We start from the raw sequence: 15,609 nt of genomic DNA, 5'->3' as shown, positions 1-15,609 counted from the left end.
GAGGCAAAGATTAAGAAGATGCAAGAAGTGTTTACCAAAGACCTAGAAGAACTAAAGAAGAAACAAACAAAGATGAACAACATACTGGAAGGAATCAATAAAGGCACAAGACGGATAAGTGACCTGCAGAACGGAATGGTGGAAATCACTGCCACAGAACAGAACATATAAAAAAGAATGGAAAAAAAAAAAAAAAAGAGGACAGCCAAGGAGACCTCTGGAACAACATTAAATGCACCAAATTTTGCATTATAGGAGTCCTGGAAGGAGAAGAAACACAAAGGACCTGAGAAAACATATGAAGAAATAACAGCTGGAAACTTCCCTAAGACAGGAAAGCAAAGAGCAAACATGCCGGGAGCCAGCGTGAGGAATCCCGCCCATGACAAGGTCATGAGGAAGGAAGCCTGACAAAATGCAAGGACGTGATTAGGCTTCAAGGGTTCCCCCTGGAATTTCCTGAGCATGTACCCCCAAAACCAAAAAATCTGCCTGCTTTTCCACTCTTCTGATATTCTCTGGAAAAAGTCAAATCAGGGCTTTAGTCTTCTGCATTTGAAAGGGATGTTTCAGTTAAACCCCCTCTGATAACTCTCTAGCTTGCCTAACAGGTTCCCCAGACCTCTTACAGCTTGTGAATTGCTTACAGCCCCCCAACCGCGAGAGGCACAAAGCTTAAAGCATCTTAAAGATACAGAGCCTTTTCTAAAGAGTTAAAAATCATATCGGTGACGGGTTTTCACTGTTGACTCAATGACTACTGCCAGGCCTCCATATTCTTTATCTTTTAGGCACCTGGGAGGATGTTAATCAATGTAAACGGGATATGGAAAAAGATATATAGTAGTTTTGATGTTAGCAACACTAGACTTTTGAGTTAATTACTTTTCTTTTGTTATAAATCACTGTACTCCTTTTACTTGTTATAAATTGCTGTGTCTTTGCTATGTAAGAATGTAACTTTATTTAGTGTTTTCTGAGAGTGGCACCAGACTTTGGGAAGATCAACACAAATAAGTCTTCTGGTTGACGAACCCTTATCAGAAAAAAGGCTGTAAAATGTTAATTGGCCCTTTTGGCCGGAAGATGATATAAATTACCTAAGACTTGTGTATACAACTAGGTATGCAGAGAGAAAAGCCTGGTTTTGATAAGAGTCTGGGCGGCTAACACTGCATAATTTTGTATTACCCATTGATCTCTAGGTACAATCAAAAAGGTATAAAAGGCCTTTCTAGACAATAGAGGCCGGGCCAGTTGCTGGACTGGTTTCCCCCGTGTCTCCTCTCTACTCTAATTTCAGGCTGAATTCCCATCTGGAGTGGGGCGGCTCGCCATGTCTACTTACTTGTCCTGGCTTCTAAGACCCGCGCGAAAGGGAGCCTAAGGCGGGGCACGCTTCAATATTCAAGTGGGTGCCGGTGGCCCAATGTAGATGGTGCAAGCTCCTTGTCTGGAACTTTATTGGCCCTCCCCTTAAGCCAAGTTATTCAGCCTTCTTTCTCCACTTAATTTTCCTACTACACTATTTCTCCCCAATCTAATCTTATATTTCTATATTAATAAATAAGTTCTCCTTGCCCACACCATCCCCGCTTTGAATTCCCTGGATCCACCGGGGCTGGACCCCGGCACAAATCAAGCCCAGGAAGCAGAGAGTTCCAGGCAGGACAAACCGAGGGGTGAACACACAGAGACACACAGTAATCAAACATGATGACAATCAGAGACAAAGACAAAACATTAAAGAAACAAGCGAAAAACAACAAAGAACACACAAGGGGACTCCCATCAGCAGTTGATTTCTCAACAGAAACCCAGCAAGCCAGAAGGGAATGGCATGGCATATTTAAAGTGACGAAAGGGAAGAACCTACAGCCACGAATACGCCACCCAACAAGACTCTTGTTCAGATTTGATGAGAAATCAAAAACTTTACAGACAAGCAAAAGTTAAGAGAATTCAGCACCAAAAAAACAGCTTTACAACAAATACTAAAGGAACTTCTCTAGGCAAGAAACACAAAAGAAGAAAAAGACCTACACAAAACAAACCCAAAACAATTAAGAAAATGATAATAGAATCATACGTATCGATAATTACCGTACTGTAAAAGGATTTAGTGTACCAACCAAAATCATAGACTGGCTGAGTGCATGAGAACATGTTCATGTATGCACTGCCACTTGCCACTTCACTCTGTTTAACCTCCCAATTGTATGTAATTATTGTATATTGTTAGGTTAATCACGTTCCGATTATGGCTTGCAATCGTAACTATCTTTTGTTTTTTGTCTGCGTATTGATTGTGAAAACCGATAAACACCTTTTACTATGGTGATTATGTAACTATCATTCACTTGATACCATTTGTATCATGATTGGTCAACAGAAAATAATAGAGTTCTATATCATTAAAACTATCATTTAATAGGAAAACCTGAGTCTACTTTTTAAAATCCAGATGTATAACAGGATTACTTTGAAATTTTTTGAAAAACACAAATGCCCAGATACTGCTATTCTTCTCCAAAGCTACAGAAGCATTTCTAATGAGCAGCCATGTTTAAAAACAACTGGACTAAATGAAAACATCATGTTGTTTTAAATATATACAATTGTAAATGTATACAATTTAAATTTGTTAATTATACCTCAATAAAGCTGGAAAAAAGATAACTGTAAAGATATACATATACACAGAGAGTATAGATTAGAAAGATCTAAGAAACATTAACCAAACCAAACACAAGGCAATGTGTGAACCTTGTCATTATCGTTTTGAACATATCACAGAAAAATACATTTTTTTAGACAATTGGAGGAATTTGGACACCAAGTGGATGTTTGATGATAATAAGAGATTATTTTTTAGGTGTAATGATGGCATTGGGACTATGCTAAAAAGAATACTTAGTTTTGGTCACACTGAAGTTTTTATATAAATACTGAATTATTTACAGACATAATGATATAATGAATGTCTATATTAAATAATCTAGAGTGAGTGAGTTGGAGAGTGGAGGAGGTATGGAGAAAACAAGACTGACCAGATGTTGACAGTTCTTAAAGCAGGATGGTGGGAATGTGTGGGGGGGTTATCGTCTTCCTTCCCCTTTTCTGTATTTGAAATTTTTTAATAATAAAAACTTTATTAAAAAATAAAAGCCAGAGATCTGGACGCCCAGTCTTTGATATTGGCTCTGATGGATCCCAACGCTGTTACAGGGCAAATGTAACTTGTTTGGGGGCTGGGTGTGGCCAGTGAGTTTGCAACCTCTAATTGAGATGGCAGGAAGAAGGGCCTCTGAGCAGAGGCTGCAGGAGGGCAGGCAGAAACCAGTGGCTCAACAACTTCCCTGGTGGTCCAATGGTTAAGAACCCACTTTCCAATGCAGGGGACTTGGGTTTGATGCCTGGTCGGGAAACTAAGATCCCACGTGCTTCGGGGCAGCTAAGCCAGTGCACTGTAACTACTGAGCCATCACACCCTGGAGCCTCTGCAGGCCCGTGCAACTAGAGAGCCTACACAACCAGAGAAGAGCGTGTGCCACTACGAAGACACAGCACAGGGGAAAAGAGCCAGTGGCTCAGTCTGTCTGGGACTGGGAAGGAGAGATGGGGGACACGGAGACAGCTGCGCAACCTTGGCTGCGGCAGTTAACCTTTCTGGGTCTGTTTCCTCATGTGTAGAAAGCTGCCACCTCACAGTTGTTGCTCCACTGCAACAACACATAAAAAGCCCAGGAGAGTGCTCGCTGCCTCCGGGCTTCCCCGGCTTTCCCAAATGCACCGTGCTGACACCTTTAACTTAGGATCCGAAGTTCCTGGTTTTAGCGACGGAACAACATCAATACCTGAATGGCCCTTTGGAGCTGACCAGGTATTTTCAAACCAATCCACTCTCACTCCTCCCCTACTTTACCCCTCATCACAGCACTTACCACCCACTGAAATGCTTTTTAGTTTGCACACTGTCTGCCCTCCTCCACTAGAACGGAAGCCCCACCAGTGCAGGAACACTGCCTACCTAGTCCAGGCACTGCCCAGAGCCGACAGCCCACCCCGGAACACAGCAGGTGCTCCATGGACGCGTTCTGAATGAATGAATGTGTAACAGCTCATTTAATCATCACTAAGACTGTGGAGTGAACAGGGTCATGTAATTATTATCATCACACCCTCAGCCCAGAGATTTAAAAACTGAGGTTAAGATGGCTCGAGTGACCTGGAGACCTTTGCTTGGCCAAGAGAGGGTAGGGCAAGGAGGCACACTCGGGTTCAGGGCTGCCAATCCCACCGTCTTCTCACCACCCACTCCTTCCGCGTTGGGGAAAAGAGTAGCTCCTTCCTCAACCGGCCAGCTGGGGCTCCAAACCTCAGGGAGCCTGAAATCCCCACTCAAGATTCTCAGCAAGAACTGCCAGGTACCTAGACGCTGGTTCTGAGCTTGCCAGGGGCCTGGGGAGGGAAGGCGAGTGGATGCACAGCTCCACCATCCAGTCTCCAGGGAGGAAGGGGACGGTGGGGACGGGGAACAGGCGAGAGGGGACCAGGCAGGGTCTCCTACCTTGTTGATGCTGAACTGCCCCTCGAAGCGGCAGCCCACCCCGTTGTTCAGCGGGATCTTCATTGAGTTGTCGATATGCCCCACTTCATGCCTGCCCATCTCATCCTGGATGTCGAGCCCGACCACTGCAGGGGGCAAGGAGGGAAGAGTCACAAACACCCAGAGAAACAGGGACCCCTCGTGCATCCACTGGATGGCCAGGCAGGGCCCCCAGCCATCCAAGAGCTCACAGTCTAGAGACACAGAGAGTCACAGAGAGGAGGAGACAGGGACGGCTGGAGCCAGAGAGAGGCAGCACACAGCGTCCCTGTCCCCCGCCACGACCACTGCCAGCGAGAGAGTCGGGGGCAGCAGCAGCGGAGGGTGCAGGGTGAGGACTCTGCTAGCTTCGAGGCTGCCGGGGTGGGGGCGGCGGAGGGTCAGGCTTAGAAGGTGTCTTAATCCTGGTCTGGCCTTTTCCCAGCTTGCAACCTTGGCTAAGGCACTTCACCTCTCACGTCTTCGTTTCCTTCCCTGTGAATGGGGAGGGGAGGGGTAGGGATACTAATCAAAGCTTCCTTGGAGAATCACAAGGATCAGATAATTAATGTGTTAAAAATGCTTACAATGGGGCCTAGTGCTCAGTAGGTGGCAAGTACCTAATGGCCGTCAGCACTTGCTAAGTTTCAGTCTCTGCGTCCTCTGGGTATCATTCAGGGTCAGGCAGCCATTCACTCACAAATCACACCTTCCTTTACCCAGTGCCTGTTCCTGCCCTCTAGGAGCATGGGCACTTTTCTGAGCTCCTCAGCACACTTATAGGGGAAACCTGGGGCCTGGAGTCCCGGTCCTGGCTCCAATGTGACTCTCCATCACCTACTATGACTCAGCTTCCCAATCTGCAAAATGGGCAGGCTCAGGCCAACTGTATTCCCTGAGATGGTCTAAGTAGCAAGCGCGGGATCCCTGTAAACTATGGAGATGCAGAGATCACCTTGACAGGAAAGCTAAGAAAGCAGGTTGTGATACAGAGAAAGAGCAGCTGGAAGCAATTTTCAGTGAGCCAACTATAAAAAGGAAAAATGGGAAGAACCTTGCATTCCTCAATGAGGGATGGAAGGACAAGAGGGCCCATCCATAGAAGGGAGTGTGATGCACTATTAAAAATGACGCTCCCAGGTCTGTCGTATGTGGGAAATGCTGATGTCGTAATATTCAGATTAAAGGAAATGCAAGCAGGTCTCCGTTTGACTCAGCAGTTCCACCCCCAGGGAGCTCATCCCCCAGACACACAGGCATTGAGACATGATGCAAGGCTCCGGCCAACCTGGCTGGAAATCATGACGATGGGAAGCAACCCAACTGCCCACCAGCGGGGGACTGGTCAATGGCACAGACCCTCTAGGTCGCTGTGCAGCGGGTGCAAGGAAAGGGCTCCATCCATATGTGGGGAGAGGCAGCCTAGCTCTGGGGCTGTCCTGTCCTGTCTGGGGTTCCTGGCTCTGCCCCTACTAGCCGCGGCACCTCGAGCGAGTTAGCTAACCTCTCTGTGCCTCCGTTGCTTGCTCTATTCTAGTTAAAACGAACTGACTACGGGCTAGACCCTCTTCCAAGTGCCTTTTCCATGAAAAGACACCCTCTGAACACCCCTGTGGGGAAGATACCATCATCAGACCCACCCTATACTGGGGGACACTGAGGCACAGACAGGTTAAGTACCTCGCCTGAGATCTCACAGCTAAGAAACAATGGCGCTTAGACGGAAACCCACAGAGTCTGGATCCAGACTCTGGCCACTCTGCGAGAACACCTCAGCTTAGTGCACTCACACAACCAAGGGACTCGGGACACGGCCTGGCCCCGAGTAAGGGCTGAATCAACGGCAGCTGTGCTTATTATTTTCCCAATATCATGAGTAGTATAAGAAGAGCCCCAAGATATAAACGGAAAAAACAAGAAATCTCAGAAAGGTCCCCTCTAGTCTGGTCCCAATTATGTTAAAAAAAAAACCACCACCACCAAACATGACTTATGTCTGCAGACAGACAGACAGATACATAGGGGTGGGAGGAGGGGTCCCAGCTGCTGACAGAGGATTCGTCCAGGTGGCTGGCATGTGGGATGAACTTACCTCTTTTACTTTTTTTTAATGTTATTTTTGTATTTTGAACTCATATACCTTTTTAAAAAAAGCATCCCTGTATTAGTTGTGTAACAGAAAAATATTATTTCTGAAAGCAGGATATGAGATTACACAGGCAGCATGATCTCAACCATGTTTAGAAGAACAGGGATGGAAGGCCAGCGGGATGGAGCGGCGTCAAATGTCAACTGATGTTGTCATCGGGGGTGGAATTATGGGCGATTTCTTCTCTCTCTGCTGCTCCGGATTTTCCAAAGGTACAATGATGAGCATGCATTTTTTTTCTATAATACAAATCTGAAGTTCTTTAAAGGAAAGTCTGAGTGTGGGGCTCTGGAGGGGTGGGGAGGGCAGTGTGGGTTGGCACAACCAGCGGCTTGAGGTCACTCAGCCCCTCCTGGGCTGGAACCCAGCCTAGAGCCACCTCTCCTCCCACCCCTGCCCTACTGGTCCCAGTCCTCGGCCTAAGCATTTCCTTATTCCAGAGACATGGCCAACTCCCAAATGAGAAGCTGCCAGACCAAGTATTTTTCTGAGAGAAAGAGAAAAAATAAAAATAAAACCAATTCATTTCAACAGGTTCCCTGGCTCGGGGCCCACTGTGGATTCAACAGTGTGATGTAATTCTCACCAAAAGCAATAACAGGGTTGAATCTCTCCCTATCTCAGACCCACCCAACGGTCTGCCCTTCAGGAGGAAGGGAGGGAGTGGGAGGAGGAGGAGGGTCTGCACGGGGTCAGTGCCAGGCTGGGCAGAGGGGCAGCTGGAAACCCAGCCTGCTCATGGACAGATTTAGGAACCAGCTCCTCAAAGCCTCCAACAACAAGCCGGAGACAGCACTATGCTGGGCTTCCCTGGGGGCAAGTGGTAAAGGATCCGCCTGCCAACGCAGGGGACGTGGGTTCAGTCCCTGGTCTGGGAGGATCCCACATGTTGAGGGGCAGTTAAAGCCTGTGCGCCTCAACTACTGAGCCTGGGCTCCAGAGCCCGGGGGCCTCAACTACTGAGCCTGAGTTCCAGAGGTCAGGAGCCTCAACTACTGAGCCTGGGCTCCAGAGGCCAGGAGCCTCAACTACTGAGCCTGGGCTCCAGAGGCCAGGGGCCTCAACTACTGATCCTGGGCTCCAGAGGCCAGGAGCCTCAACTACTGAGCCTGGGCTCCAGAGGCCAGGGGCCCCAACTACTGAGCCTGGGCTCCAGAGCCCAGAGGCCTCAACTACTGAGCCTGGGCTCCAGAGGCCAGGAGCCTCAACTACTGAGCCTGGGCTCCAGAGGCCAGGGGCCTCAACTACTGAGCCAGGGCTCCAGAGGCCAGGGGCCCCAACTACTGAGCCTGGGCTCCAGAGGCCAGGGGCCTCAACTACTGAGCCTGGGCTCCAGAGGCCAGGAGCTTCAACTACTGAGCTTGGGCTCCAGAGGCCAGGGGTCTCAACTACTGAGCCTGGGCTCCAGAGGCCAGGAGCTTCAACTACTGAGCTTGGGCTCCAGAGGCCAGGGGCCTCAACTACTGAGCCTGGGCTCCAGAGGCCAGGGGCCTCAACTACTGAGCCTGGGCTCCAGAGGCCAGGGGCCCCAACTACTGAGCCTGGGCTCCAGAGCCCGGGGACCTCAACTACTGAGCCTGGGCTCCAGAGGCCAGGGGCCCCAACTACTGAGCCTGGGCTCCAGAGCCCGGGGGCCTCAACTACTGAGCCTGGGCTCCAGAGGCCAGGGGCCCCAACTACTGAGCCTGGGCTCCAGAGCCCGGGGGCCTCAACTACTGAGCCTGGGCTCCAGAGGCCAGGAGCTTCAACTACTGAGCTTGGGCTCCAGAGGCCAGGGGTCTCAACTACTGAGCCTGGGTTCCAGAGGCCAGGAGCTTCAACTACTGAGCTTGGGCTCCAGAGCCCGGGGGCCTCAACTACTGAGCCTGGGCTTCATAGGCCAGGGGCCTCAACTACTGAGCTTGGGCTCCAGAGCCCGGGGGCCTCAACTACTGAGCCTGGGCTCCAGAGCCCGGGGGCCTCAACTACTGAGCCTGGGCTCCAGAGGCCAGGGGCCCCAACTACTGAGCCTGGGGGCCTCAACTACTGAGCCTGAGCTCCAGAGCCCGGGGGCCTCAACTACTGAGCCACTGCAATAAGAAGCCTGTGCAGCACAGCTAGAAAGAAGCCCCGCTGGCCACAAGCAGACGGAACCCAAGCGCAGCAATGAAGATCCAGCACAGCCATAAATAAATAATATGTTTGTTAAAAAGAGATAGCACTATGCCTGTTTTACAGTTGACGAAATGAGGCCTGGAGGGGTCACCTTAGCCAGCGCCACACAGTTTCAGTAAACAAAGGAGCTAGAATCTGATCCCTAAACCAGAATCAAAGAGCTTTGTTTTATACAGGTAATTCATTCTCTTGGTTTTGAAACAAAATTTTTTAAAAGTGCTCACTTTGGCAGCACATATACTAGAAAAACAAACAAAAGCCACAAAAGCCCCCCCGCCGCCCCCAGCCACATAAAGGCGTGCACAGTAAAAGGGGATTTCCCCATGGCTAATAACTGCGCTCACCCTATTCCAGGTGACTCCTCCTGGGTAGCTGGAGGTCTCCACGCCTTGGATTGCCTGGGAGTTTGCGTGGCCTCCGGCCCTCCCCGCACACTCCTCTGTAGCCAGCAGCCAAGGCCACGGATACCAACAGGCCAGCCCCCTTGCTACCAGGCGGGACAAACCACAATGTCATTCACACGCCACAGCTCCCCGTGGGATGAGGCTGCAACCAGACGTCAGCTGAACACACGCCTGCCTGTCGTCTTACCTCCCTCATGCCCTTACAGGTTCCTCCTGGGAGCCCTCTCGCACTCAGTCACTTACGAAACACCTAGGTTTTGCTTCTTGGGAACTTGACCTCAGAGACTCCCTACCCCTACCTCAACCTGGCTACTCTCTAGAGGTAAATTGTTGGCAGTTTCTTAAATATAGTTTTTTGATTCCCAAAACCCCCCAAGTGCACGCACATGGCACGACATCCTCCCCACGAAAAGTAGGCAGGGAGAGATTCCTGCTGCTCCTTATTTGCAGCTTGCCATCCACCTAATGTCCTAACTTATCTCACCATTTCTGCACACACAGCACTGTCTACAGGTGGCGTCTTGCAGAGCAGAGGGGTGCTGGGAATACTCACATTCGCAGTGCAAATTGGGGAGACTGATGTTCAGGCTGACGTCAATCTTGCCCCCACTGTCCTTGTCTGGGTCATCGACGTACAGCTCGTTCACACTGCGGGAGACAAGTACGGGAGCCTCAGTGAGACGGGGGGGACTCATCCTGGCTGCAGGGGACAGCCAGGGACGCTTCACTTGGTGACCACGGCTCTGATACCCTGGACTCCCAGCTGGGGGAAGCCTGGGCCTGCCCGGGCACAGGGGAGCCGGGCTCCCATCTCCATACGTGGTTGTGGCTTAGTTGCAAAGTCGTGTCCAACTCTTGTGACCCCATGGAGCAGAGCCCACCAGGCTCCTCTGTCCATGGGGTTTTCCAGGCGAGAACAGTGGAGTGGGTGGCCACTTCCTCCTCCAGGGGCTTTTCCTGACCCAGGGACCGTACCCAGGTCTCCGGTGCTGCAGGCATGCTCCTGCACTGCAGGTGGGTTCTTTACTAAGAGAACCACCTTGGGAGTTACAACCCATCCCCATGGCATTCTTCAAATTCGGGCCTCACCACTCAGAAGGAGGGGAGGGGGACTGGACAGGATGGTGGAAAGAGCGTGGCTTTCGGAGTCAGACGATTCATTTTCCACTTGTGATCCTGCCACTTCTCTATGGAACTCAGGTAGATAACTTCACCTCTGCGAACCCATCGATTAAACGGGGGTACCCCCACCCACTGTTCACGGGGTGTCCTGAACACTTAAATGCATAATCAGACAGTATTAGGGGTCGGGGCCTGACACCGACAGGCACCCAGGTCCAGACTCCCCCTTCTTTGAGCTCCCCTGACTCTCAAGTGGGGCAGTCTCTGGGTGCTCATCCTCTCCCCAGCGCTCACAAGGCCCTGGGCCAGGCACCACGTCCGAGACATGATTAGCACACAGACCCCTTTCCTGTGGCTGCTGTTGCAAACTATCACACACCTAATGGGTTAAAACAACACACATTTATTCTCTTATACTTTTGGAGGTCAGAAGTCTGAGATGGGTCCGTGGGGCTGTATTCCTTCCGGGGAGAATCCGTTTCCAGCTTCCAGAGGCTTCGGCTCCTGGCTCCTTCCTCCACCTTCCGTGAGCCGCAGGGGAGCTGCTCTTCTCTCTGATCTCCTCTGCCCCTCTTGTGAGGACTCTCGTGATTCCATCCGCCCAATAACCCAAGATCATCTCCTGTCTCCAGACCCTTGACATACTCACATCTGTAGAGTCCCTTTTACCTTTGTAAGGTAACATACTTGCTGCTTTCGGGGACAGGGGCCTGGGTGGTGCGGGGGAGGCATAGTGTGGGGCAGGTCGCTCCATGGGCAGCTAGGCTTCCTTGCTGTCGGCGACAACAGTACCACACTGGGACCTGCTGGCAAGACACTAAGTGTCCAGTGTGTGCTGACTTATTCGATCATCAGCTGTTCTTTTATTAACAAATATTTACTTATCGATTTGGCTGCGCCAGGTCCTAGGTGTAGCACTTGGGATATGTGATCTCTGTTGCAGCAAGTGGGATCTTTATCTGTGGCATGAGAAATCTTAGTTGCGGCATGTGGGATCTAGTTCTCTGACCAGGGGTTGAACCTGGGTGCCCTGCATTGGAAGCATGAAGTCTTAGCCACTGAATCCTTAAGGAAAATCCTTCAACAAATACTTTTTGAGCATGTACTACCTGTCAAGCACTAGAGAGAGTGAGGAATTGGACAGACAAGGTCCCTGCGTTCATTTATGACATTTGCTCCCTGGAAGAAAAGCTATGACAACCTAGACAGGGTATTAAAAAGCCAATTTGCCAACAAAAGCCCACATAGTCAAAGCAATGGTTTTTCCAGTAGTCATGTACAGTTGGGAGAGTTGGACCATAAAGAAGGCTGAGAGCCGAAGAACTGATGCTCTTGAACTGTGGTGCTGGAGAAGACTCTTGGGAGTCCCTTGGACAGCAAGGAGATCAAACCAGTCAATCCTAAAGGAAATCAACCCTGAATATTCATTGGAAGAACTGATGCTGAAGCTCCAATACTTTGGCCACCTGATCCAAAGGACCCTGGATGTTGGGAAAGATCGAGGGCAGGAGAAGAGGGTGACAGGGGATGAGATGTTTAGGTGGTACAGTTGGATGGCATCACCAACTCAATGGGCATTAGTTTGAGCAAATTCCGGGAGACAGTAAAGGACAGACTGGTATGCTGCAGTCTGTAGGGTCACAAAGAGCTAGACACGACTTAGTAACTGAATAACCAACAACTGCCTTCACTGAGCTGAGACACTGTTTGCCTCCTAAATAAACACATCACCCCAACTATGACGACTGCTTTGATGGAAAGCTTCAGGGTGCTGCGGGAGGGACTCACAGGGTGATGGACCCCTGGGGAGAGTGAGCTGGGAAGGTGTCTGAGGAGGTGAGAGATGAGGTCTGAAGGATGAGGAGGCTGTCCTGGCAAAGAGGGAGGGAGAGCCGTTGGGACAACCTGTGCAGAAACCCGGAAGCAGGGAGGGCAGGGGTCGTTTGGGGAAATGCATGAAGGTCGCCATGGCTGCAAAGCAAAGGGAAATGTGATGCAGTCGGAGAAGGGGCAGACGCCAGGCTAGGCAGCACGAGGCTACATGAGGCCTTCACACTGGATCCCAAGCACAGCAGTGTGGTCTGGCTGGCACTTTGACGGGATCCCTCGGGCAGATTCCAGGATGGCCCAGGGGGTCCCTGTGCACCAGGGAGAAGCTGCTGTTGTGGTCAGAGGTGGCAGCCTGGACCCGGTGTCCAGGAAGATGGAGAGGAGGGGGAGATGCAGGGTACAGGGTGCAGAGCAGCCAGAACTCGCCGATGGGCAGGGCGTGGGGATGGGTGGAAGGAGGCATGTTAGCAGATGGCCGTGTTTCTTTCTGGAACCACGTGTTAGGCTGGGAGCCCCTGAAAGAGGGAGCCCAGCACTACCGGGGAAGGAAAAATACCAAGCTCCATACGGCTGTGCCGAGCCCAAGGTGACTTGGAGACACCCTCGAGGAGCTGCTGAGTGGACACCAGGCGGCTGTGGCTGCAGCCCACCTCTGATTCCCAGGTCACTCCCCACAGGGAAAGAGCACCAACTCCAGAGACCAGCCTAATGGACAGTGCGTGAGGCAGCCAGGCTGTGGTTATTTTAAACATAAAGTCAGGTCCTGTGGGTCCTGTCCACAGGCTGTAACATAAAGGACTATTGGCTCCAAACAACTGGACTCTAAAGAGAGCCTTGTGAATGATCACTTCTTTGGGAAAGAATGAGTCAGGCTGGGGCAAAGGCACTCCACTTTTACTAAGACCCTGTCTTTGTGTCCCTAGCTCCTGGTGCATGTCGCTGATGTTCAAGTAACAAGAAAAGGTAGGCTCGGAAAGATACCTGGGGCCTATTTCTTGGGAGTCACAAGGATGCACTCAGAGATGAGAGAGCAACAGGCCTGGCTTAGCCTTCAGATGGCTGGGCCTGCATCCCATTAAGCCAGGAAAGACCCAAACAGGTCTATACACGTTCACGTTATCCCATCTGCTCCTGGGAAATACCCTGATCTCCATTTCATTCTCTTTTTGGCCATGTCACGCAGCAAGTGAGATCTTAGTTCCCTGACACGTGCCCCTTGAAGTGGAAGTGTGGGGTCCTAACCACTGGACCACAGGGGGTCCTTGATCTCCATTTCAGAACCAGGAAACTGAGGCTCAGAGAAGGTGAGCCCCTTCCCCAGAGAGTCGATCAAGGTGGAGCCCCAACTCAGGTCTGCCTTCTGCCAGGCTCTCCAAGGCTCACACTGCCTCCCCTCCCTCCCGTCCTCAGCATCCAGGGTCAAGGGAGAAACAGAAGGGGGCCCTGGCCCTCTGAAGCCACCGGGTGTGAGAGAGGGGACGGGGCTGGGCTTGGCCCACATAAGCGATCAGGAGGAACAAGGGAGCCAGTGGCAGGGGAGCGATCAGGACCACACGAGCTTACGCTGGAGGAAGGCTAACTTGTGCACAGCCAAATGCTCCTTCTCAAGCCTTCAGTGCCCCATTTCTATAATTCGCAGCCCCACAGCGTTGCTGAGTAATAAGGTCGCCAGGTGATTAAGAGAACGTCACTGAGGGAGAGCCTCCTGCTTCCCTTCCTAGCTGCGTAAGACTTCCTTGAAGCTAATCCCCGCTCCTACCTGGGAGGCGGGGCCCCTGCACGTTGCTGAGGGCCTGTGGGATGATGTCACCCCCTGGCAATTCTCTGGAGGTGACCTCAGTGCAGAGCGAGGTGCAGCCCAGGTGTGGCGCCAAGGTGAGCTCACCCCCGAGGCTCTGGGAGGCCTCTCCCGGGGGCTGAAGTGCCACCCCTGGACAAACCGGCTGAAGGACTGGGGAGGGGCTGGGAAACTCACTGGCCTGAGAGCTGGGGGCCAGCCTGGTTACATAAGGCTGGGGCTGGCTCCTCCCAGGCACCTTCCGGGAGGGCCCAGGGCTGCAGGATAAACACGGTTCAATCACCTGTCCGCCTGCCGGATGAGGTCAACACAGCCGCCTTCCACGTCTCGCGAAAACGTTCCAGGGACCCTGGGCTCCTGCCATGCCTGCCAGTGCCGCAGACGTGCCCCCAGCACCACTCATGGGCGCCTGCCAAGCCGAGCTAACCACTACCAGCTGGACTGACTCTGACAGGCCAACCGAGGCTAGAAATCGGCCCACTGTATGTTACACACGTACCTTGAGAAAAAGGAGGCAAGAGGAAAGGAAAGGGGAGGGCGAAAAGGAGAAAAAGGGGGCCGGTGGTTCCAGCGACTTCACAGGCGTGTGTGAGGATCGGTGCAAAGCTGCGGGCTGCCCCGGGCCAGGGGTGTGCGTCGCCCCTCTGTGTCTGAGCAGCTAGCGCAGAGCACGGGCCCTGCCGGGGAGAGGGAGCGAGACTGCGCGACGGATCCAGGCTCCCGGGGTTCAGCTCCTAGCTCTGCCACCCATGGGCTGGCTGACCTCCTACACGGGGCTTTCCCTTCTCCACCCACTGTTTTCCCAGACGGAAAACAGGGACACAACCTTAGAAAACCATACACGCCCAGTGAATGTCCACTACGCTAACTGTTATTACCATAACGTTTCCTGAGTTCAAAGTCCAGGGACAGTGACAGGATCCACTTCACAGCCTGTTGTGAGGAATAAACGTGTATGCAAGACGCTTGGGAGCTCCGTCGCTCAGTCGGGTCCGACTCTGAGACCCCATGGACTGTAACCCGCCAGGCCCCTCTCTCCATGAAATTTCCAGACAAGAATACTAGAGTGGGTTGCCATGTCCTACCCCAGGGGATCTTCCCAACCCAGGGATCTAACCCACATCTCCGACACTGGCAGGTGGATTCTTTACCACTGACACACCTGGGAAGCCCTGGTATATTTTAAAGCCTGCACAAAAGCTGGCCTTGCTAATCCAAGGAGACGTCCTAGTTCTGGGTAACCAGCTGATGCCAGGCACTACACTGGGGCCTTCCACACATATTAGCTCGTTTAATACTCACAGCACACCACTGTTTAATAGGGTTTCTGTTCTGTTTTCACAAGGATGAAACTGGGCTCGGAGGTAGATAAAAGACTGGCCAAGATCACACAGCTGGGAAACTAGAGAGGCAGAATCTGAAGCTGGCACCACTGGTGCCCAGTGCCATGCTCTTTCCACTGCATTCCACTGGATGGGACAGGATCAACGAAAGACCGAGAGGCAGGTGGCTCCCAGGAGGCCTGTGACGCAGGGGCCACCATCTTCCTGGTGAACTCCAGACG

At 51.7% G+C, this 15,609-nt stretch overlaps 1 protein-coding gene across 1 annotated transcript in view; it reads right to left on the bottom strand.

Moving 5' to 3' along the window:
• Nucleotides 1-15,609, bottom strand: part of ERGIC1 (endoplasmic reticulum-golgi intermediate compartment 1) — a 116,403-nt gene that overhangs the window by 35,527 nt on the left and 65,267 nt on the right. Inside the window, exons 4-5 of the mRNA XM_069555797.1 lie at nucleotides 9,849-9,943; nucleotides 4,571-4,695 (exon numbers count right to left, since the gene is read on the bottom strand). Of these exons, the coding sequence (XP_069411898.1) occupies nucleotides 4,571-4,695; nucleotides 9,849-9,943 (220 nt within the window). The remainder of the gene's footprint in view (nucleotides 1-4,570; nucleotides 4,696-9,848; nucleotides 9,944-15,609) is intronic.

The sequence above is a fragment of the Ovis canadensis genome, chromosome 16 (genome assembly GCF_042477335.2).
Source record: "Ovis canadensis isolate MfBH-ARS-UI-01 breed Bighorn chromosome 16, ARS-UI_OviCan_v2, whole genome shotgun sequence".
Taxonomy (NCBI): domain Eukaryota; kingdom Metazoa; phylum Chordata; class Mammalia; order Artiodactyla; family Bovidae; genus Ovis; species Ovis canadensis.
The sequence above is the reverse complement of the archived record's forward strand: the minus strand, read 5'-3'. Positions and strand labels throughout refer to the sequence as shown.